Raw genomic sequence first — 27,219 nt, forward strand, 5'->3', positions numbered from 1 at the left:
ACACCTGTTTGTTAAATGCCATAAACATAAATGAATATGTTTTCGAATTATTTATAGTGGGATTTTTAAATATTTATAGTAATGGCCATTTATAAATTGGACCAAACTGGAAATCAATTTGCTAGAATTTCTTTTACATTATATTTTAATAATAATATTATGCAATTTCGATAAATGTACATGCATATATAAATAGGTTTTTGAGCTTTTTTCCTATTTTGCTGTAGGTATATACATATGTACTTACATTGAAAAAAGATAGTAATATGAAAAACACAGACTGGGTAATGAGCTGAATATGTTTTATTTATTCACTGAAATTTTTTTTTCTTTCTTTTTTATATTTTTAAAATTTTTATTACAATTTTTTTTAAATGTTTGTTTTATTTTACATAGATACCAGGAAGGTCTAACAGGTAAATCCCAATGTGCCTTCCTAGACAATTAATTACAAACATTGCAGCATTTTTTTTATTACATGAATCGCTGTATTTCGAGAGGCTGAAGAACACGAAATTAACAATAAATTAATCCATAGAGAGATCTATGTATTACGACTTGTACATACATTTTTACATATTGTACATAAATCAAATTCAGATATTTGTGACATAGCGGGTAGAATTTTTGCTATTTTGATGGAGGTACCGTTTCGACAATGAAATCAGCTAAATTGGGAAACTCTGATAGGAACTGTTTCAAAAATTAAATTAGATAAATTGACAAACTCTGATTGATAGGAAATGATCGACTTGGAGTCGCAAATATCCATGTCTGACCTGCAGTATGAAAGACTAGCACGGGATAGAACCCGTCAACCTCTCGGTGCTAAATATAAACGCAACCACCGAGCCATACTGCTGGCTTATGTATTGTGAATATAATTTATTAATACTAAAAAGCATTTAAATAAAATATATATAAAGAACATTGAAAGGCTCTTGTAATTGGATGATAGCTTGGGTACATATCATAAATCAACATAGCTCAGAGATTAGCATATAATGCTATCAACTAAAGGGTTCAATCCCTGAACAAGTATTGCGGGTCTGACTTTATTGTTTTAATTTAATTGTTTCTTTAATTTTAATTTATTTTTTTCTGATTTAATTGTTGAACAGTTCCTATTAAATTGGAAACCTATCCACATTTTTCAACATATATTAATAATTTTATAAATTAATGTTATAAATATAATATTATAATGTAAATATTTTGCCATAGGTTTCACCTTGGGGCAAAACCCGTAGAGGCACCGTGGTAAATATAAAATTTTAAATTTATAAATAAAAAAATATCAGCGGTAGGCTTGCATGAAAATACATTACCTTTGAATTCGGATAAAATGTGAGATTATCTCGTTGTTTAACAATAATGTTTATGTCGTAGAATAGAAGAGGAATGATAATTTATAAAAATAATAACTATCTAGCCTGATGATTTAAAATGTTTGAAAATTTGTATGAAGTCTCGTAAATGATCGCAATATACGGAACCTTGTTAACTTTAAGAATAATTTTAAAGCAATGTATGTAGAAAATACTGACAAAATGATTATTAATTTCTGCAATTAATAAATATGTACATATGTACTTCGTAACATATGTACATGTGATTTTTCAGGAACATTACAGTGTATGATGTAGATTGTAGAGAATAATCGACTGTGTCATGTTTTATTATTTGAAATTCATTAAAATGAACTATGCGTGGAAATTATTAACGCGTAGGCTCGTTTATTAAATAAATTGCCGCCAATTATAATTGTTGTGTACTTAATATTCTAATAATACTGTGGCTGTTTTAATACAAAAGGAATATTCGTCGGGAAACGAAACAAATGTACCGCATAATGATACTATTAATATTAATAACGTGTTAAAATGTACGATGGGGAAAAACATTTGACGGGAGCAAGCGGCTAAATGAAATGATGTAGAAAAGCGTATCAAATAATCTGATGGATGTGGTGTGGTGATTAAATTAATGTGATAATGTGTGTTTTTTTGCATTAAAACATAAATTGATAACTATGCAATATTTACTTACATACATATATGCACGTGATATATTAATCAACACTATAATATTTGTCTATTTATGGTCGTGACGCCTCTAGGGCTTACAAATTTGACAAATTTTCGTTACAATGAGTTGGACAATTTATCGTAGCGACTAGATTGTAGCTTGCAAAGTCTTTGAAGATTCAAAACATTATAAAATAATTCTATCGTTAATCAAAGTCTTGCATTTTCAATACAATAATTTTATTCAATTTGAATATAAAACATTTTATGAAAAATTACGCATATTATGACTATATTAATTATGATTATTTTTATTTTTTTTATCATTTAATTTATGTATATAACATATGCATGTTAAAACCCTTGGGTCTATCGGCTTTGCCGCATCCACCAAGTATGTTAAATAAATAAATATTAAACTATCCAACCTCAGTTATGAATTTGGCGTAGTAAAATCGATAGCTACGATACACATATCGTACGTAGCGATCTTTACGACCGACAAATCAGTGCGATTATAGTTGCGTCTATGGCCTATTTATCATCAAAAACGATTTTCTCGACAATATTATAAATTCTATAGAGAAAGTTTTCAACTACATTACCTATACTATCACATATTTTTTTCAAAAGGCTGAATAATGTGTGACAATTACATAGAAATGATACTATTTTGTGTTTATAATGAAACGTATTATAAGGTTATTTGAGGACTTGGACCGTATAACAGTTTCAATAAATAGAAATATTTTCACGCATTATATACAATAATTGTCTCATATTATCCCGGAATGGTAAAAATAAAAAACAATATAATATTTACTTACCCATGATAGACGAGGAGTGATATTAGGAAGAAGACGCACGCCAGAACATCGGCACGACCCACTATTCCAGTCACCTGTGAAAACAAACAAAAGTAAACAGGCGTTAGTTCAAAAATTTATCACTTCAAACTGGGAGGCTCAAGAGGGTCTAAAGTAGAGTAGTGATTGTCAGAGGTCACCGAGGCTTGTTACCAAGATTAGCTGCGACCCTTAAGGCTGCCGTACACGGTATTTGCGAAGGGCGCAATTGCCGGAAACCTTGCGAAATGAGTCCGTTACGTCGAGGGTCTGCCAGACCCCTAGATTCGTTGTGCCTCATCAATGCATAAATTACTATTGTAAACTGTCGACGTATTTAAATCTGATATGTCTTAAACTTAAAGCGTCGTACTTATGTATATATGTCCCTATGTATGTACATAGCGAGATGTTAGGTTAACTATGTACATACATACATATATTATAATTATTAATTAAAAAAATGTTTTTTAAAAACATACCTTTTCTATAATTTGTATATATAATTATTATTTTAAATGAAAATACCAATAATTTTATTTTACTACCACCATTTATGTTTAAAACTAAAATCTGGATAAACGTTAGGCACCTTTCAGAATTTCAAACGCATCTAAAACGATTTTTTTTTCTCCATCGTAATGGCGGAGGATACACTTACTTACATATATTGATGACCAAAATGAGCAATATGGCAAAGTATGAAAACGATCGGATGAGAGGCAAAATTTTTTCCTGAATTGTAATCGTAAGTGAAGCTAAAAGGAGGTATGTAAAAATATGAATAGTTTAATGGAGTGTATTTAATTAGGATTGTCAGATTTCATGCAAGTCAAACCGGGACACCCTCCCCCAAAAAATCAGATCTTTGACTTTTCTATAGATATATTTTCAATCGAAGTGATAATATTTAGAATATCCATAATTGATTTTTTTCCTTCTATTTTTAATATATTTAAATGAAAAGCGCCACAATTACAATGAAGAAACTAAATATATACTTCATTAAGAGGATTAGTGAAAAAATCTAATAAGGTTTTTTATGATTTTTCTTCAGCTTTTTATATTAAATATTAGCAAAATCACAGAATTCTTTTAGTCTTTTTGTTCTGCGTGTGATGAATCATTCAGAGTGTGAGAAAATTATCGATTCAAGATAAATTGATTGACGCCTGATACACATTTTTAGTTTCCCTTCTACACATAGTTCTCCAGAAAGTATAAGATAGAAACAAATAGTTAATTGTTGAATATTGCTGCAGTGTTTACAGACTGTTTGGTCCAGCCTCGACTTTTTGTTTATAGTTTATGTTAATTCAGAGTTAAAAAACTTCTGTAGGAATTTAAAAAGTAGTAAACCGGGACATTTGAGCGTCCCGAGAGGTTTGTTCAGGACACCGGGACACGAGACTTAAAACTGGTGACAATTCCGATTAATCGGGACGTCTGACAACCCTAGTTTAATTAATTTTTCAAACAGTATAAAATCAGTATCAGCTATGCAACTGTCGCTTTAATTTGTATTTTTATTCTGCCCGAAAGCAACTTGACAGTACTTAAGTTCTTGAATTCATTATGCTTAGTGGTAGTAATCTCAACGTGAGTCTCTATTTGGCTAATATATTATATACTAGTGGTTTTACCCGACTTCACTCGGCATTTGTAATATAAACCGCTAAAACATGGCTATTCTAAATAGTAAACATTTGATTAAATTTATTTGAATATTCATTTGTTTTTTTTTATTAAATTAAACGTCACGGATTCTCCGAACCAAACAAACATATGTACATACAAAGTATCTTTCAAAATTATATATTAGATGTACGTACATATGTATGGAGGTGAATGTGATTAATCAGATTAGAAAAAGGATAGTTGGTTTATGTTATTTATAGGTTAGGTTAGGTTTGGTAAAAAATGAAAAATAATGATAATGAACCACTTATTATTAATAATAAGTAGATTTATCACATTGTCCGTAACATAAATATGTATATGTATAATCTGTTAAAATGAGGCATCCAACTAACAATAAATACATTTAATATATACAATACAATATATACAATACAATATATACAATTTAATACAGTAAAAAATATTGCTCGTATTTTATAGCTTTTTTTTTAAAGTATGATCCCAATGAATGTTGCACGATAAATTTATATTTATACTTGAAATTTATATTGCCTATTTCTTTCCATGTTTCCAAGTTTTCGATAATGCCAGCATTCAGTTGAAAGAATTGCTAATCATTGATGCTGGTTAGTGAAATTTAAATAACAAAACCAATCTTTTGACCGAATTAAGAGATTGAATTAGTATGAATACCTATTTATGTATAGTTACATATCTCCGTAGTTAGACTATTTATGAATGGACATTAAGATATACATATGTATGTCATATAGTATGGCCAGCAGTGTGGCTCGGTGGTTGCGGTTATGTTTAGCACCTAGAGATTACTGGGTTCGATCCCACGCTAGTCTTTAATTCTGCTAGTTAGACTTGGATATTTGTTACTCCAAGTCAATTGTTTCTTATCAGAGTTTGCGAATTTATCTGATTTTAATTGTTGAAACGGTTCCTCAGATTGGCAAAAATCATTCTACCCACTGTCACAAATATCTGAATTTGATTTATGTACAAGATGTAAAAATTTATGTACAAGTCTAAATCCATAAATGTCTCTTTGGATTAATTCATTGTTAATTTCGTGTTTTTCAGCTTCTGGATATAGAGTGATTTATGTAATAAAATGCTGCAATGTTTGTAATTAGTATTGTCTAGGAAGGCGCATTGGGATCTACCCGTCAGGCCTTCCTGGTATATATCTATGTAATAAATAAAAAATAAAGTGAAATATATGTATTTATGATAAAATTCTATTTTTCCTCAATACAAATGTATTTTTTCTATTGAAAATGATTTACTCTACACAAATAGACGATTTGTCGGAAATGATACAATCGATCCAAGTCTGGTTGAATTATTAAGACGAAGATTCGATACGGTTTGAAAACCCTCTCCTCCTTGTTGAATAAGTCAATTTAGAGAGTCTACCTTACGCCGGTCAGATAGAAGCGTATATAAATAGAGCCTTCGTCACCTTCAAAGAGAAGGGCGCTCCGGGGGTGACCGGTCGACTAACGGACGGGAACCGGATGTAAGGAAATTCCTCGCTTTTCCGCGTTCACCTTATTTTTCCCCTCGAGACGCCCTATTTCGCAAAGTCAATAAAGGCGTTCTTACATCACAGACACACAGCACAAGTTGCGGATGCCTTTTGCAAGCCTTACTCCACCCTCTCCCGGCCTACCGCCCTTCACTCCCACCAGACCAGCTTGTATAAGGGACAAAGTCAATTTGAGACTTTGGCCTCTCTAATGCCGCGTTTTAATGTGAACGCGAATAAACCGATGGTAAAAAAAAATGTTTTTACAACCGACCTTCCTTCCTCCTTTTATACCCTTTTTCTCTTTAATGGCGCACGGTTGATTTGAACGGATGGGTTTTATGGTGAAATTAAATTACGATCGCGCACGATCACTCTATCAAAAATGTGCTTTTACTCTCTTTGTGCTTGTTATGTAACGTGTAGGCGCATGCACGGTGAAAAAATGTTTTTTTTTTTTTTATTTTACAAATTTTCTAACGCCACGGTGTATTCAATTTTTGCGCGAAAATCATTCATGCGTGTTCGGTATGTTATTTTTTTTTTCACCGCGCAAAACCCAATTCCTCATATCCGAAATTCAATCTGTTTTTCCTACATTACATTGAGCTTCCGCAATTTCACGAGTCGACGTATTCATCACGAAAAATCACCCGATTTTGCTTATTTCGCATTATATTCCGCTTTTCCGAAGCCTATTTTGAAATTTACAAAAATAATAATAGAATTAATCCAACCAGAAACAATACTCTTGTTCGATAGAATTTTGGAATGTACCCTATTACATTATTTGTATATTATACTCCTACTGAATATATTCGTGAAATACAATGAAACATGTAACGTTATGAGTATCTAATTATACCTACATATATTATTATATATTCGATGAATGATGCTCGATTCTGAGAATCTGCGTAAAACACAAAAAAACATTAGCCTTTCGTATATGTACATACACAATTATGTTCTTAGATATGGATGTATAAGAACCTCATCTAGAAACAAAAAAACACACAGCGGTGCAAAAATAGACAGCGGTGCACGTGGCACCTGGTTTTTTTTAGATACCATTAAACATGCGAAAAAAATAAATAAGCCGTGCCTTGCACATATTCATGGAACGTCCAGCACGCCTCGCTCCAAAATGACCATCTGGGCTGTTTTTGGTAAAATTATTTGAAGAAATGTGGGTGACCACCCACAGTGGGGAGCCCATGCACATGATGTGCCGTTCATAACTGTGTGTTTCGCCCGTAGTCTTTTCCATGCAGTGCTGTGCCTAGTTGGTTTCGGTGATTATTGGTCACAAAGTGCTCGTCCAAAATTCACTAAAATCTCTATAACGGAACATCTGGCAGCCGAAAAGTCCATCATACTAACGATAACTATCATACTAACGAGAACTCGAGTACCAAAAATTCCATATTCGCGATTTTCAAGGCAAAAATTGTTTTTTTGGCGATCGCAATGTGACTCATAATCCAATTACCGCTTAGCTGTTGATGTACAGTGCCAGACAATAAAAAATATTTATTTGTCAGATTCTCTAATTTATCTCAGTGGATTCCAAAAATTCACGGACTACTGATTTTCACGCAACGATACAATGTGTTCAATCAACGAAATATTTTGCCTTTGAGCGTTCTCGAAAAAAATCGGGAAAAGGCAAAAAGCTGCGAGCAAATTAAAAACGCCTAAAAAATACAAATGCCCAGGTAACAACGTCGTTAGTAAACACAATGCGGTGTACCGACGTTTCGGCGTTCGGAAAATCGGATTGATTCTGATTTGTTTGCCTAATTTATATGGCGAATGCGGACCGCCGGTTTTTGCCGGCAAAAACCGGGCACGTACTCGCCGAAGAGCACCAGGGGGATGGTGAAAGTAAATACACGGGAATAATCGACAGTTTGATTGGGTTTCGGGAAACGTTCATCGCAACACGTACGTATTAGCCAGTCGATGAAATGGAACCCTCAGACCCGATTTCGACTTTGGCCGTGTACTATTTTTGCCGTACCTACGTATTTTCAGGAAAACGAGACGATTTCATTTAGCGCACTCTGTTTGTACGTAAAACGAATCAGTTTATGCATGTACATACATATGTACATATGTACCTATATGTAATTGTCAACGTGTCTTTTGAACGCCGGCTGCGAGAGCTCAATTAACCGTTTAATTGCGTATTCGTGTTCCTTTCAGCTGAACTCGACTGCGCATTTCACACTGCAATTAATTTCATTGTTATGTCCTCAGGTTATCATGTTTCTGCCATCCCGAAAGTGAATTCGCGTGTTCCAGTTTTAATTTTCGTTTTATCTGCAAGCCTCCGATGTACGAGTTCAAAGCTATGCATACATATTTAAGCAGCCTACATTCGTATTTACGTTTCGTTATATTGAAAAACAACATTTTGTTTTAATACATTAATAGAGTATAGAATAAAAATATATTCGCACGCAGTATGTGCATGTCATTTTGAATGGTTTTCCATATCGCATATATTTTTAAAATATTTAATTTGACATGGCATCGATGAACTGTTTAAATAAAATTAAATAAAGTATGACACGTCTTTACTATGAAAATTTTTCTTTTTACATAAATAAGGTTATTTATTTTTAAAATTATCCGATTTGAACTGTATGCAGTTAATGATACGTTCTCATTCGTTTGACCCAGAAGAGGTAAGAAGGCACATATGAGCTCAATCTATGTATGAAAGATTGGAACTCCAGTGGGAGCACGTTCCAAAGAAAGTGGAATACAGGTTTGTCTGGAAAAATCTACTTGTAATAAATACGCTGGAACCCTGACTCAATTGTGGATAAGAGGAAAGAAGGAATTGTATTATATGTATTTAATGTATTGTATTATATGTATTTAAAAACATATAATATTTTTACTCTATATATAATTATTAAAAATTCTATTAAGTAATTTTTGATTCAAATTATCAAAATAAATCAAATTTGAAATATGTCCTTTTAATTAATTGTGTAGAAATAAAACTCACTTCTTAAATAATAATTTGACTAACTATTAAGTATTTTTCTTGTAGAAATACAAAATGAATCATAATGCTTTTTTTTTTGCTTTATGTATACACACATGTATACATATGTTATTGTGATTTCATACTAGCAGTGTAAGAATTGTAAATATAATAGGTTTTTGAGCTCTTTTTCCTATTATGCTGTACATTAGCATCAGAATAATATGATACTATGATTACTAACAAAATGAAATTAAAACTGTAAAATAGAAAATGATCAGGAGATCAGTAGCTTTTAAAATAGACATAAGATGTATTGTGAACATAATTTAGTAATAATAAAAAGTTTGTAAAAATAAAAAATACTAGCAGTGTAAGACTACATTCACTGGGGTTTTATAGAATTCATATTCCGAATACACTTTCGCTGAATCACTGAATATGTATCTGCCACCGGGAGTTTTAGATGCCCTCTTTCCCGAATTGATAACACATCATTATGTTTCAATGAAGTCATTATTTCGTAAACCTGCTTATTATGTTCATTAGTAAAAGAGAAATGTATATATGTATATAAATGAAACTTTAAATACCTGTGTTATACAGAGTAAATGCAACGTATAGTAAATAACATACGGGCACATACAAATAGATGAAGCATCCAATGATATTCGATATAAACTAATCGTCAGTGCCATTAATTAAATTCTCCGAATTTACATATAAACCGAAACCACATTGAAATGTATACACAAAAGCGGTTTGACAAGTGCTACATGTGTTTGAAAATCAATGGCGACAAATCCTCGCCAAGATCAATACCCAATATAAGGGCAACAACAGCGACAATACATATGTACATATAACACCCGTATCTCGATATGGTCGATTTGAGTTGGCGCATAATCCCAAAAGCCAGTTCCATAACATTGTTCGATAGATTTGCGACACGGTCCGCCGACGTGTGTGCGAGTACGTACTAGTGCTTTAGTGTTATGGCCGTCGCAAACGGATTTTCACGCAATCGTGCCTCCCTACAGTTGGGAAATTCCGCGAAGATTTTCCGCCGACGCGACTTTCCTCACCCTTAATTTCGGCCCAAGAGTGGAATGCTCCGAATAGTTGCGACGTCGTAACTCGAAACCGGGGCCGCAATTAAAACCTGGGCCGCAAACGTCTTAACACTTTAGGGGCCGGTATAGTGGTGTTGCAAAAATGTACAGACGTCTTGACAAGCACTCTAAGCACACTTGTTTTATTGTTATATAACTGTTAAATGAGTTTGTTGAATGACTAGTATTTCTGACTTTAAACAAGGGAAGTGGAAATGAAATTCATAACAGTTTCTTTGAGATTTGTTTTTATTTGCATATGTACATGATTATACACGTAATATCGATCTAAAATATAAGTAAATGCAAGATGGGTTTTTGCTTTACAACTATCTTGATACAAAGATAGGATAACGAGGTTTTATAGTATAATATTTTGTTGCGTACAGTGCACGCCGTCCAATCAACGTGCGGCACTAATCGACCAATCAGAGGGCTCGGCTCATCAACCAATGAGCGAGCGCGACTAAACGACCAACCCGCGTGGCAACCCAAATTACATATCGGTTGCTTTTTATTGTTTATAAATTACATTTACAAACAATACATCTTTGATCTACATACATACATACATATGTATTATATTAGCTACTGACACAGTGATCATTTTATTTTATTTTGTTTCTGTTTTCTTGTTATCAAATTTTATAATAGGAAAAAACGCATAAAAGTCTAATAATTTCATAATTTAATTTTTACACTAATTTTTCACGACTAAAATGATTGTCTTCTTTGCAAAATTTATTATGATTATTTGTATTTATTGGAACACCAAATAAATGAGGACTACTTCAGTACATTGCAGATATAATATAATAAACACAAGTTATTTGAATTTCATCAGCTTGCAATATCATAAATTAAATTTGACATCAAATTTTTAGAGTACAAAAGATTTCCAGGCGATATGATTAAAACGTTATAAAGTCTTTGTAGAATAATTTCAAAAGATAAATATATAATTATTTTTTGTTTGATCGCACGAAAAGATTTCTTTTGCATTAATAATATGACAAGCCATTTAACATTTTTGGCTGAGGTTTTTAAATTAATCAACCACAACATTTTTTTATAATTTCTATTAAATGCAGCTGTTTGAATATACGAATACATACACATTCTTTTCCCCCCAGACATTTTAGTGGATGTCCATTTTAACGCAGCTTTTATTTCATTGCTACTGTTTTGATACATGATTTGATGCATAAATCGATCCACTGGATCAATAGTAGCATTGAATTTCATTTGCGATCCGGAGCTTTGAAGTGAATTGGTGGTTCAAATTGAAACTTTAGCTCGCAGAGCTTTATTAGTTTGGCGTACAAACGTGCATACGTGTCGCGTTGGAATCGATAAATAAACAAGCGGCGCAAGCTAGATTGCAATTTCTTTTATTAGTGAGAAAGCTCATGCTGTGGAAGCTTTCACGGAGTATTTCAATTTGGACTGGGGTTGTCGGAAGCTTTCCAGATTTCAGGTTAACGGCTTAATCTGTACGAGGCGTCTGCGTCGAGAGCGAGAGAAAACCCAAACATACGCGACCAAATGTGTGTATGTGCACTAAAGCTTTCGCTGGTAATATTGCAGACGAATTAAACACCAAACGGAATATATATGTACACTTCGGCAAAATATGTATATAAAATAAACAACAATAGTATGTAGGACTATATATGCGCATTGAGGGAATACAATTTCGATATGAATATCTTATTGCGAACAATAGATGCTCGGTATCGGTCGTATGTTCAAATATTCCACTAGAAAAAAGAAGATGAATTGAATGCAAAACCGCATTTTCAGACGAAAAATGAAAAGGAAAAGTTGAGGTACATATCTTTGAATGAAATCCAATAAAGGTATTACACAAATATCAGACATGCAATTTAATTTCATATACATACATATACGTATGTATGTAGTATAAACTATATGTTACAAGTATATATATTGCTGTCGGTTCCCTCATCACTGAGGATCGTGACTATGATGTGCGGTCAACCAGCTGCCTCCATTCAGTTCTAAATTCGGCCAGGCGAAGACTTGCTACCGTGGAAGCGCCCGTCGCTGCAGATACTTGGTCAGTCCAGCGTGCGGGGGATCTGCCTCTGGCTCTTCTGCCTTCGACGCTACCAACCACAACCAACCGCTCCAGGCTCTCCTCACCTCTTCGTGCAATGTGGCCGAAGAACTGCAATATACGTTTCAGGCATATTGTTGACAATCTATCCTTGATTTTCAATTCTTCAAGAATAGACACATTCGTGCGTTTGTCGGTCCAAGGCACGCGCAGTAGCCGTCTCCAGGACCACATCTCGAAGGCATCGATTCTCCGTCTATCCGCCGCCTTCATGGTCCACGTCTCGACACCATAAAGGCAGACAGAAAAAACGAGACTCTTCACGAGACGGATTTTGACAGCAGTTGTAATGGCTCTATTCTTCCAAATCTTCGTTAGTTGTGACATTGCCGATTTTGCTAATGTAATCCGGCGCCGTATTTCCAATTCGCTGCCGCCGTTGTTAGATATGAGTGACCCCAGATAGACAAAATTATCAACCACATCTATACCGTTTAAAGCTGAGTTGTTGTTTTGCAGCTGTTGGTGACGGTCAATTATCATAATTTTTGTTTTGGGGCGGTTTATCTGGAGGCCAAGCACATTACTCTCTGTCTCAACACGACGGATCAGTTCGGCCATTTCTTCATGATTATTAGCTATGAGCGTTGTGTCATCCGCATACCGAAGATTGGATAGTTTTTTTCCACCAATGGACACTCCACCCTTCCAACCATCCAGTGCTCTACGCATTATATACTCTCCATATATATTAAATAGGTCTGGAGATAATATACACCCTTGCCTTACTCCACGTTGTACTCGAAAATTTGTCGAGTTTAGCGAATTGATTCGAACTACTGCATTGTTATCATTATACAAGTTATGTATTATCTTTACAAGATGCATGGGGACTCCCATGTCCAGTAGAACTTTCCACAGATAGTCCCAGTTCACAAAGTCAAAAGCTTTTTTATAGTCTATAAAACAAAGAACGGCTGGAGTTTGAAACTCCCGACATTTTTCAATGAGTTGACGTATATTCAGTATTTGTTCCCTCGTCCCTTTGCCTTTTACAAACCCTGCTTGTTCGTTCGGTATTTGCCATCCAAGGTAACTGCTCAAACGATCTTTAATTATATACAGCAATACTTTACTAGAGTGCGATATTAAGGCTAAGGTCCTGTAATTCTCGCATTTTTTTGTAGATCCTTTCTTGTGTAAGGGAATGAATATTGAATTGACCCAATCTTTCGGCCATACTCCGTTTACCCAGATCTTGTTGCACATATTACATAGCGCCTTTATCGCAGTTTCACCAAGCTCTTTCAGAAGTTCAGCTTGTATACCATCGCTGCCAGGAGACTTTTTACATTTCAGTTTCTTTATGGCATTTACAACTTCAGATGTCAAGATGTCAGGCTCCCTGACATCATCAATTAGGGAAACAATTGAGGTCGACGAACTACCACTGTACAATTCCGAACAGTATTCTTTCCATCGGTTGAGTATCACATCAATATCTGTAAGCGTGTTTCCAAATTGATCATCTATTGTCCAAGTTTTGGGTGAAAATTTTTGAGTGACGATTTTTACTTTGTGAAAAATATCCCTTGCCTGATTCTTTAATGCGTGTTTTTCTATCTCCTCACATATGTCATTTATATATTTAGCTTTATCCCGCCTACAACTCCTTTGAATATCTTTATGTAATATTGCATACCTTTCAAGATATTCTGTCGATGTTATGCCAGTTTGTTTAAGTCTTTTACGTTCTTTTATCTTAACCCAAGTTGAATCAGAGATAAAAGACTTACGATGTTCATTTTGCGGTGTTTGATGTTTTCTGGCATACCGAATTATGAGATCTTTAAAAATTTTCCAAGACTCTTCTACATCTACATTAGGATTTATTTGGAATTCTGCATCTTTTTCTCTGATTACATTGCCAAAATTAATTACATCATCATTGGTGAGTTTAATTGCTTTATTTTGATGTCTTTTAATCATTTTCAATTTCAGTCGAAATTTAGCAACAAGTAAGTTATGGTCCGATCCGCAATCTGCACCTGGATATGTTTTGACGTTATGTATCGATGATTTCCATCTAGAATTTATTAATACATAATCGATTTGGTTGCGGTGACGATCCCCAGGAGATATCCAAGTGTACAATCGCCTAGGATGATGTTGAAACCAAGTATTCATAATGGACATTTTATTTTCAATGCAGAAACTTATAAGTTTCTCTCCTCTCTCATTTTGAATACCCAATCCATATTTACCTACTATGTTATCAATGTTGCTATTATTACCGACTTTGGCATTAAAATCACCAAGAATGATGGTCATTTCTTTGTTTGAGATATTTGACAATGTATCGAGTAGTGAAGCATAGAACGCATTTATTTTAATATCTTCGGCATCTGCAGTAGGAGCATATATTTGAAGGATGTTTAGTTTATACGGATGCGTGTTGAGTTTTAAGTGTATAAGTCTGTCACTTATGGGGTTGTAGCCAATTAGTGCACTGGTTAATTTAGATGCTAAGATCACCGCGACACCGCTATGTGACGAATCTTGGTTACCAGAAAAATATATCGTATTTCCATTTGAGTTTTATAATGGCCGTTGTTCTTCCAGTGCGTTTCCGAGATTCCGAGTATATCTAGCCCATGACTGTACATCTCTTTCTCAACAACCAGTGTTTTCCCAGGATTCAGGAGTCCTCTAACGTTCCAAGTACCTATTTTGGATTTGTTCCGTAAAGTTTCTCCAGTCGCATATTTTCCACATGATGCCTGGTGAGTCACATGCATGTGGCCAGTAGCCAATTTCACACCGTGAGACCTGGAACCTCGAAGGCGCCGGGTGTCAGCCGGAGAGTCAGACTTCTTCACACTTTTATTTTTGTACATCATAGTTATCTTGGGAGAATATTGCAGTGGATTCCCACTTCCTTCTACAGCGCAGTAAATGTTTTGACATCTTATACTGGCAGAGCTGCTGCCCACTACCAGGGATTTATTATAGAGTTTCCTTCTCTGTCAAAGATGATACGGTACCTTCGAAAACCGGGTTGTGCTTTTGTTAAGCGGCGGCACTTACTCGCCGCTGACCTGAGACCGTCATAGTGTTGTGTGACATTTTATAGAGTGAAACTTACCACGGATTCACTCATCACCACTCTTATCTCAGCGCTCCTTGTCCAGGACCACCATGTCGCCATGGCAGTTGACTGCAAGAGTCGTTCCCCTATTTGCAACTTGGGGACCTGAGCGGTTGCATGGAGCTCTGCTCTGAGCTTATTAATTACTCCGTGCGGACGGACGTGTGTTTCCATTTATGATATATTTACATATATAGACAGTTTATTCACAATCATAATATTTATGAAATTAGTACCAAACAATAACGTTAACGTTGAGTACAAGTATCCAATATCAAATATTAAATTATCAAAACTAAATATTAAATAATTCAACACTCAATATTAAATAATCAATTATGAAATAATTCAACACTCAACATTAAATAATCAATTATGAAATAATTCAACATTAAATATCAAACCATTCACTCAATATTAAATATGAAATAATTCAACGTTAAATATTATCAATACTATCATTAATAAATCAATCGACGTTAATAGTAAATTATTATCAAAAGAAATGTGATCGAAATTATGTGGGTAATTATGTAAATATGAAAATATTATAAATTTAAATTCCATTTAAAAAATATGAAATCAAGCATAGGTAATGATTCTGAATATGTACTAACTTGCGAGGCGCCAGAAGAGCTACATACTCATCCCAGCACCTCCTCTTTAGCTCCAATTTAACACAAAATTCTACATACTTATCGGGAACAACACACAAACACACGTCCGCACCGAGCTCGCTCAACCCGCGAATTACAAGTATATACACAGTTGCATTTGATAAACACGAACACGACTTTAACGAGATATCGGCTGATACGAGAAATAGCCACAATTAATTTTATTAATGAAAGCATTTTACCATATAATCGCTTAATATAGATATATTATTATATAACGAGATTGTTTTCTAGATATATTGTTGCGTAAGGGTGGATTCAAGATCCATATTAAAGGCCAAAGTCGCTTCACAGCATTTACGCTTCACAGCATATACGCATTAACGATTCAGGAGGTCCACACTCAGGAGGTAACCAGCGCTCACTCCAGAATAATCTGCTCTATCGTGTGTACCTCCTTATAAAGAACAGGATGCCCATCACAGCTTCCCCGATTCATTCATGTGTCTATTGTGTAGGCACATAGACAGCGAGTCACACGCACTCGCCCCGGTTCTGAGAATCCTAAAGTCCTATTTAGCCTATTCCGGGGGGGTGGGTCTCTTTTGTTCACCCCCGAATTCACTTAGACAGTGGATACTCTCTCCCGTGCTCCCACGTTACAATATCTTAAAATTTTTTGAAGATAAGTACTTATAAATCCAAAAATTTATTTGAAAAGTTCGATTTCAGAAGAAATAATATGGAATAAGCGACGTATTAATAAATATTTAAAATAATATTTGACAATAGATTCATTATAAAAAAACAACCTCTCTTAGAAAGCTATTGCTTTTTATGATTTTTACAAAATTATAGAAAAAACTTAGCATGTCGGTAAGGGTTTTTCAGTACATGAAACATTTGGCATTTTTATATGCAGTGTTATGAAATTTATATGAATTCCTTTACAATGTTTTTAAAATAAAATAAATTAACAATGAACGGTCTCTGTGGATATTTGCAATAAAAAATTCCTCGTTCTATGAAAACATTAACGTTTTTTTTATTTTTAAATGCTTGTTATTATTACGAAATTATGTTCACAATACATCTTATATCTATTTTAATAACTACTGATCTACTGATCATTTTATATTTTACAATTTTAATTTAATTTTGTTAATCATAGTATGTATTATATTATTCTAATGTTCATGTACAGCATAATAGGAAAAAGATCTCAAAAACCTATTTACAATGTTAAAGTTATGTATTTCTGAGTTAATATTAAATTTATTATTTATTATATTTTATTAAATTTAATTTATTATATTAATGGGCCTTTCATTTATTTATTTTCCACGTATGTACATACATATAATACATACTATGTAATAACGCTATGAAAATTCATATACTCATTATGAATAACTGTCTACATACGTATGTATGTACATATTATCCGAACACATTATACAATACAGATATCAATTACAAATTGCAAACTGTACATATGTATTGCTTGCAAATAATCAACAATTTCGGACTAGCCGAATTTGCAAGAAGGGGGTGGGGTTGTCAATTTTATCGGAACCAACATAAAAATTAAGGACGATGAATTGGAAAAATAGACATGGATTTAACAACAGCAGTGATAGATGCAATCGTAACCATCGATAAAATAAAATAAAAATTTGATTCTATGATTTACGCTGTGGCCACATTTAAAAGGGCTGGACACCAGCTCCTTGTCCATACAAACGTATTACACTTCTCCCTTCCTCAATTATGGCACTAGATAAATTATTTTTTAATATGCTATGCATATTCACCATAGGCATGTTTCGGTGTTTTTATTTTTTTGATTAGTTATTTTTTATAGGAGCTAAGAGCCGCCAAACATCTATAAAATCGCCTCTTTTTTACACCCACGAAAAGAGTCCAGCGTGCTTATTTAACGGTTGATTTTTAAAAAAATACGAGCACATAAACATAGAAAATATCTTTTTCATACCGATGATGAAATATTTTTTAAATTAGTCCAGTTTCGGAGGAGAAAACTGGAGAATACGAAACCTCGATTTTGTCGATTGAAAATACGTATTGTCTGGTCGAAACGCCAGAACCTTTAACCTTCGTCACTATGCAACATCGAAATTTTTTATACATTAAAGAAGCGAAAACGCTTCTGAATTATATATGTACATCATCTATAGGTACACCTATGTGGATTTGATTCAAAGGAATACTATATGAAACTTGGCATTTACAGATACTTTTTCGGCGGAATTTCACCAGTTCACGATTGTCAGAGCTGGTATAGAACATCTAGCGATTATATGTACATATAATACCTTCACATCGGTGGTAGAAGGGGTGAGTCGATAGCGTTAGTGATAAATAAACGACAAAACACGTATGCGCGGTGATTGACGTGGCGTTGTGTAGTTAGGGGGTGTTGGGCGCCCGGTTGACAGGTTTCGATTGGCGGTCAGTTTAGCCGGTTAAGCGGGACTCCCGCTGTCCTATCGCCAACAGACATTGACAAATGGATTTAATAATGGAGGACCCTGGTCCTCCAAGTACCACCGTTTCGGATAACTGGACGAGAATCGATGAAAATCGGCCGAATCGTAGCTTGGCCGCCTCTTGCGTGGATTCAAATCTGAAGCGTCTCAGTGTTGCAAAAGCCGAATTTACCTAAACATTTGCATATTTTCTTTTAAAACGCTATTTTTCGGATATCTGAATTATGCACACGAAGCTGAAAGTTTATATTTAATGTACAAATACATATGTAGATAAAAATTCATTGGGCTTTTCAATAAGGACATATATGGAGTCCGAGTTTGAATTTTGTTTGTAAAAGCAAAAACTTTCGTGGCATTTTTCAAATTGATGTAACTGAATGTACCGTAACATCATTATGCAAAATCAGAGTAAAACTATTCAGCTTGTAGAAACTGTAATAAAAGTTAAGTGTCGTAACTCTCCGAAACATCTCCATTTTCAACACTTATCTAATCATTTTTACTAACCTCTCCTTATTTTCATTACTGAAATGTGGCTTTGTTAACTAATGTTTATACCAGGGCTGTGAAGTTGGAGTCGGGTAGTCGAAGTATTTCAAGCGGAGTCGTAATAACTACGGATTTTAACCGACACCACACAAATATTGCACTGCGTTCTGTCACTGAATTTAAAGTATTATCACTTTAAAATCTCAATGTGTACTATTTAAAATTTCAAAATATATGAATATATTGTACAGGACATAAGTATTATAACTACGGATTCAAACCGACACCACACAGTTATGGCACTGCGTTCTGTCACTGAATTTAAAGTATTATAATTCTTCAATGCACATAATTAATAATGAACTTACTCCATTAAGGTCGACGAGGTTGTCCCGTCGTATTATACTATATAAAGTTGTATATGACAGTAAATGAAAGGACTATAAATGAAATGTAAAGCCATCATATCACATATGTTGGATCGTACCCACAAATATATCCAAAGTCTTCGGTAAGCCACCTGTCTTGTTGACATTAGATGTGATGATTTTATCCATGTCGATGTTATCCATGTAAAAAATCAACCGACTCCGACTCTCTTTACAAGGTTTATTTTCTTTAATTAAAAATATTACTGTATGTGTCAACTTAAGAGTCCACCAATAAATTGAAATTTGATAATTTATTTATAAAAATAATGAATTTAAATTATATTATAAGTAAAACCGTTGAATTGCATGTTTTTTGATGTGTTGTTGCAAAAACCGATTGTTTCCTCCGTCTCATACTTTTTTATTAAATTGATTTGTATGAAATTCATAAATATACAATCAATGGATTTACTTTTTATTTATACATATTTCATTACCAATAATTCAAATTTGACTTTTTATAATTTTAAAATCACTATTATTTTTATTACTAACATTTTTTTATGTTGGCAAGAAAAGTCGATTTAACTTTAATCGCTTAAGTTGGAGTCGGGGACGTAGTTGGAGTCGGTAAATTTTTATCCGACCCTACAGCCATGGTTTGTACTATAAACTTTATAGGGATTTTAAGGCGACATATTTTAAAATATACGTTATTGATATTTAAAAAAAAATTATGAATTTCATACAAAAAGCATCGTTGTTTCCTTTCTATATTCTTATATATTATATTTCCTACAAGAAGGCGATGGAATACCGTTGAAAAAATACCTTCACGGAATCTTTTATTAAATTTTTCCAGTTTGTCATATGTAATGTATACTAAGAAAAATGTCTATTATTAGATTTGAACTACGAAGCAACTACGTTTAAAAACCATTTTATTATGCAATATTAAGAAAAGTAACCACCGTTACTGCTGCACGAATGCCTATCTCACATTTTTTGATCTTGCTGTATTCTGTAATTACATTCCTCAATTCTTATTGAAGTAAATAGATAACAAATTGATACAACGAACTTGTGGCCAAGATACGTTTTTTTGGGTACCATTCGAGTATATTCCTAGATCTTATATAGTCCAATAAATTTCATTTTAATATTTTCAGCAACATTTGCATATTTTAATAGGATATAATTTCAGCCAATTCATGTGTACAATATGTAGTTCAAGAAAACAAGAAAAGTTCAATAGGTATGTGAATATATTTAATATGAAATGCACGGCTTTCATTCGAATTGTTTTTATTATTTGAAAATCAAAAATTGACTTTGACTATACACATACATTGTTATGCATTCATATTTTTATTAATATAAGTTCGGTGCATGTAAAAATCTGGTGCAGTATAAATATTGTACGTTGGGGTCGAGGCAAAAGGCCGTCGACATGAAAAATGTGTTAGCAAATCATTCGAGCTGAAACGTCATGAACACCGACTGCCTCCTTCAAAGTCCCCCTTCAACTAAAAGGGAGATGTGGTGGTTCTGGGGGGGAGGGGGGGGGGGTTGTTTCGAACTTGTACATTAGGGGAGTCTGCTCGTGCGAAAAGAAATAAAACGTCTAACGTCATTATCCCTCAAATTACACAGAGCTGACATACGAACGAGACAAACTTTTCGCCACTTTGGTCTTTTATTGCTTCTATTATATTATACATAGATGTACACTGCGCCTATAACAGGTCGCTTAATTACACGGGAAAACATTCATTGGATGCAGATGAAATGGACACAGGCAAATGTTAAAGTGAACCACGATTTAAATCACAATTTAAGTCGCTTTCGTATCGACGTAAGCCTGGATGAGCTTGTATTATACACATGGATTTGCACCCACGTTTGTATCCATGTGAAAATAGACATTAAGCTACTTTAAAATGTATATATGTATAGTACATTTATATTCAAACATTTAAATAAAATCATACAATTTTTTATTATTTTAAAATATACAATGTTAATGATTCATAGTGGAACAGGAGAATAAAATTGAAATTTAATTTTGACCGCTTCCAAAGCCTATCTCGATTTAGGGTATCATTAGATTGTTCATATATCAAATTTGGAGTTCCAAAGTTTAAAATTAGATACTGTATACTAAACATAAACTATACAGTGTATAACTGTATAGCATACATATGTACATATGTATGTAAATATGTACCGGTATATATATATATATATATATAGTACAAATTTATGTCTATATACATATATATATATATATATATATATATATATATATATATATATATATATATATATATATATATATATATATATATATATATATATATATATATATATATATATAATATATGTATGTATGTATTTATGTATTTATTTATTTTTTTTATTTATTTATTTTTACATAAATATATGTATACCAGGAAGTCTTGACAGGAAGACCCCAATGCGCATTCCTGGACAATTAATTACAAAGAATGCAGCATTTTATTATTACATAAATCACTGTATTTCCAGAAGCCGAAGAACACGAAATAACAATTAATTAATTAATTGATTACACAATTAATCCATTGAGACATCTATGGACTTAAGATTTGTACATAATTTTTACAAATTGTACACACAATAAATACAGAAAATTTGTGAAAACAGGAAAGATGATTTTTTGCTGATTCAACAATGATCAGATAAAATTGGCAAATTTTGAAACAATCGGTTTGGAGTGATAAATTCCCCAAAATTAACCAGCAGTATCGTACATATAGTATAATAGTATAGTAGTATCGTATATATAGTATACATAGTAGTAAAAGATCGTACCCACTGATCACTTGGTGCTAAACATACACGCTACTATTAAGCCACACTGTTGGCTATGTATGTATGTACATAATTTTTGCCACAGTATACATATTCGGTTTCTATTCCGTGTCGTTTTACTACTGACCAGAGTGATTAATTTTAATTTTAATACCACATACACAGGTATTGTTTCTGGGAAATTTATTTATTTATTTTAAAAAATCAATACCACAGAGACTTGACAGGTTGCCCCAAAGCGTCAATGTGATTTTAATACAAATAATAAAAATCATAAAAATTACAAAAAAAACATCATAAAAAAAATAATAAAAATCATAAATAAAAAAAAACATAAGAAAATAATAAAAATCATAAATAAAAAAAAAAAACATCATAAAAAAATAATAAAAATCAAGTAAAAAATATGTACACAAAATAAAAACAAAGAAATAAGATTGAAAAATTTATATCGTGCTATTTAGGATGTGTTCCACCAACTCAACATAACTGGCATCGAATAGGTCCAAGTAATGTGCCAGTAAGTTAAGGAGTCGAACAGCTCTCGAGAGGGGGGAGTTCATGAGCACGTTTGATTTAGCCCTAATTGGTAAAAATATATCATGTTTTCTTAAAACTCTACGATTTTCCGGGGCCCAGAATTTTAGTTTCTCCAGGATAGTGGGATTGTGAATCTCTCCTCTAAGTAATTTTACGAAATGTTTCCCAAGAAATAAATCTCTTCTCTTTGCCAGGGAGTTGAAACCCAAAGATCCCAAGACAAAGGCACTAGGGAACAGATATGGATAAAATCCAAATGTCTTCAGATATAAAAATCTAAGGAATTTCCTTTGGACTCGTTCCAACATTAGAGAGTAACGAAGTTGATAGGGAGACCATATAATGGAGCCAAACTCGAGCACACTGCGAACTAATGTACAATATAAGAGACGAATGGCAGTGAGCCCTAGTTCGGACGAATTACGGATTACGAATCCAAGGATTTTTGTTGCCCTATCACAGATATTCTCAATGTGAATGTTGAAACTCCAACTATTTTCGAAGAATATTCCCAGATCAGATATAAATAATTCTCTCTGAAGAAGAGAATCATGAAATTTATACGGATATTTAATAGGAGAACGAGAACGAGAGTAAGAAATGACCCGACACTTTAGGATATTGAAGGGAAGTTTATTAACATTAGCCCATTCATAAATAGAATTCAAATCCTCTTGCAAATAAAGAGCGTCAGGTAAATCAATTATTCTCTTATAGATTTTTAAGTCATCCGCATATAATAAAAATTTAGAATGGTGAATAGAAGATTGAATATCGTTGATAAATATTAGGAATAATAAAGGGCCAAGATTTGATCCTTGGGGAATCCCAGAAGTGGCAACATACTCATAAGAAAAGCAACTCCCAAACTTAACGAATTGACGTCGATCCTGTAAATAAGAAATAAAAAGACCAACAAGATTATAAGTAAATCCAATAAAACTTAATTTACTAACCAAAATTTTATGATCAACTTTATCAAACGCCTTCTCAAAATCAGTATATATTACATCCATTTGATTATTACAATCCAAAGTGCTGGTTATGTCATTAGAGAAACATAACAAGTTGGTAATGGCTGATCTGGCCGGACGAAAGCCATGCTGCTGATCAATGAGCATACTTTGAAAGTGATTAAAAATGTATCTGTGTAATATTACCTCAAACATTTTGGCTGGCGCTGACAAGATAGTTATTGGTCTGTAGTTCCTTACACAAGATTTATCGTCCTTCTTATGAATAGGAGTTACTTTAGAGCATTTCCATAAATTGGGGAATGAAGAGTTCCTTAGAATTAAATTAAAAATGAATTTTAAAGGTTCTAAGAGACTAACCTCACATCCTTTTAGGATGTAATTAGGGATGGAGTCAGGACCGGAAGAATAAATATTTTTTAACTTTAGAAAGCCATATTTCAGATCGGAAGAGTCAAGATGATTAATCGCTAAAGTGGGGAAAGTAAATTCCGAGTCATTGGTAGGTTCCATGGAATCAGTAGGATTATTGAAAACTGATTTAAAAAAGTCGGCAAATCCATTAGCAATGTTTTGATCACCCTCTAACAATCCAGAATCATTGTACATAATGGTCGACTTTACACGATTTACACGTTTAGAATTAATGAAGTTCCAGAATTTCTTAGGGTTTTTAACTATGGAACTTTCACAATCAGCTACATAAACATTATATGCATTATTAATTAATTTCTTAATTTCCGTACGTAAAATACGGAAATTATTTAAGATAAGAGGATTGCTCGATTTCTTCCAGAGTTTATGTGTTTGATATTTACTTTTTAAGAGATTAATAATTTCTTTAGTAAACCAAGGCGGATAAATCCTTTTACTCGTCACTAATCCTTTCAACCGAAAACAATCATTAAAAATAGAATATATAATGTCATAGAAATTAGAGAGGGCCAAATTAACATCTTTGCACTCAAAAACTCGCTCCCATTGACAATTACAAAGAATATCATTTAAATATTTGAAATCAACATTTGTAAATAACCATCCATTTATGACAGAGGTATTAAGACAGTTATTTATTAAACGAAGTGAGGAATAAGTTATAGTTAATTTTAAATGAATATCAAGAGCAGGATGATAGCTGTCTTCAGGAACCAAGGAATCAACTGAATTTGAAATAATAATATTCTGACAATCTAAATTTGTTAATAGAAAATCCAACATGGAATTATTAAAATAGTTTCGAATAGTATTAATTTGTTTTAAGTTGAATAAAGATATAAAAAAATTAAGGTCATCAGGAAAACAGTTAGAAGAATTCAGATTAAAATCTCCAGATATAAAAATGCGACCATTACTTAAATGTGAATAATTAGATATAATTAAATCAAAAAATCGCTTATAAATATTTGGTGGAGATCTTGGTGGAAAATAAATAGTACATATGTATATAAAAAAAGGAATGTTAACAAATCTTAGTTTTAGCCATACACATTCATGAATGTCCTCAAGATGACAAAGTCTTTCAACCGAAATAATATTTGTATTTTTAACTGCTAGAAGAACACCACCACCTCTGGCAGATCTATCATGGCGATATATATTGAAACTGCTGTCAAGTACTTCGGCATCATGTACAGATGAGTTAAGCCATGTTTCAGTAATAGGAAGGACGTCAATAGATCTAGAAGCGGCGTTGTTGTAGAATTCCTTGAGTTTTGTATTTAAACCCCGCACATTTTGATAATAAAGTTTAATGTTACGGGTCACGGGTTTGGGCAATCGGTTTCGAAGAGATTTTTTTGAGAAATAACCATTCTCTTATGCCAGTACCCATAGGCCAAAATTCAGGATTGATAATTATATTAAAAGTTTCAGTATCTACACTAATTTTAAATGACGAGCACATGTCAGTTTTAGCAACCTGAGAAACGTTGATTCTTTTATTTTTAATTTTATTTAATATGAACTGTTTCACAGTATCACAAGTGCAGTTATTTGCCAAATTAAAAACGTGTACATTCTTCAATTTCGGAATAGTGGCCACCTGTAAAGTTTTATCAGGTGCTCCAGATCCACGAGTGTATGGCAGTCTCCCGGAAGAAGTCCCAGCGACCTGACTGAACGAATTTGAAGGATCTACAGTAGAAGCAGAAGCAGGAGCACAAGAGACAGGAACATAATCAGATGTTGAAGCAGAAGCTGATGTAAGTGTAGCTGAAGATGAAGATGGCAGAGGTGAAGCAGTAGAAGATAGCGCTGCGACCTGACTGTAAGATTTCGCAGGTTTTATAGGAGAAGGAGGAGAAGCAGAAACAGAAACAGTAGAAGCAGAAACAGTAGCACACCCAGGAGTAGATGCTGAAGCTAAAGCAGACGCGAGTGAAGTTGAAGCTGAATAAGGCGGAGGTGAAACGGTAGAGGATGCCGCTATAACGTCATACGGGCATCTGACAGGTGTTTGTTTATGTACTGTAGTATTGTTACATTCAGTTGACAGTGTGGAGAGTTCTCGTAATGTTACCTCGCCCGATTGCAGAGTTGTAGGTTCAACAAAAACAGCTGGAGCCAGAGCTGCTGGAAAGGGACGACACATCATCCTCTTTATTTCACCGACATCAGTGTGGATAGTCTGGAGGGACTCCACAGCGATTTTTAGCGAGGCCAGGTTATTAAAAGCGACGCGTGCGATGGATACTATATTTTTAATTTCGTCGCTGATGTATCGCACCCTGTCCTTGGTAAGGACATTGGCACCAGATCCTTTTTTTGAAAGGTCCGCGAGTATTCTCTGGCTTATAGTAACAATATCCTCCATGGTAGAATGCGAACGATTTAACACGTCCAGACACAACGATAGCACAGATATGAAATGGAAGAAGTTTAAACGTTTACGACTGCAAATTCAAATGTCGTAAATTTCGAATGGATGCCGAGTTCCGGTCTCGAGACCACTTTAGAGGCGACACAATAATTTCAGCACCAAGTCCTAAAAACCACTTACAGAATTGGCGCGATTTCGGCGCACAAGGAAAATATGTTATTTTCCCGCGGAAAGAAGCAGCAGATAAATCACAAAATAAATCGTCGAGGTGTTATGACCGTTGCTCAACCGCGCGGCCAAAACGGCCCGCTATCTCAAAGCAGAGATCGTAAACCGTTTGTGTGACGATTTTTCCCCCCCTTACCCCCAGTCTCGTGGTGGTTTTTTTCGCAGTCGTAACGAGCGGACTGAGCGCGTTTTACGACAGCTAAAAGTCGAATCTTTTACAGTCGAAGTTAGTCGGAAAAACTATTGTCGGTCGCCGAGGTATTCAGCGCTCGCATGCGTTCTCGCGTGTGCGGAAAGCTTTATGCGTGGAAACTTTCGCGAACAAATTCAAATTTATACGACCGTTTCGGATTTGCGCACAATACGGGAAAGCTACGACATTCGGCTGCAGGTGTTGACGATATTTTCGTTCTTTTTATTTTTTA

At 33.8% G+C, this 27,219-nt stretch overlaps 2 protein-coding genes across 2 annotated transcripts in view; both read right to left on the minus strand.

Moving 5' to 3' along the window:
- LOC143921580 (protein O-mannosyl-transferase TMTC1-like) overlaps positions 1-27,219 on the minus strand; it is a 380,756-nt gene that overhangs the window by 29,575 nt on the left and 323,962 nt on the right. The window contains exon 3 of the mRNA XM_077444931.1: positions 2,855-2,928. Within this exon, the coding sequence (XP_077301057.1) occupies positions 2,855-2,928 (74 nt within the window). The remainder of the gene's footprint in view (positions 1-2,854; positions 2,929-27,219) is intronic.
- LOC143921300 (uncharacterized) lies at positions 18,487-26,338 on the minus strand. Its single transcript, XM_077444548.1, has 3 exons — positions 26,091-26,338; positions 25,667-26,012; positions 18,487-18,690 (listed from the first exon to the last, which is right to left on the minus strand). Exons 1-3 carry the CDS (start codon positions 26,336-26,338, stop codon positions 18,487-18,489), a joined length of 798 nt encoding a protein of 265 aa, XP_077300674.1.

The sequence above is a fragment of the Arctopsyche grandis genome, chromosome 13 (assembly GCF_051622035.1).
Source record: "Arctopsyche grandis isolate Sample6627 chromosome 13, ASM5162203v2, whole genome shotgun sequence".
Taxonomy (NCBI): Eukaryota; Metazoa; Arthropoda; class Insecta; order Trichoptera; family Hydropsychidae; genus Arctopsyche; species Arctopsyche grandis.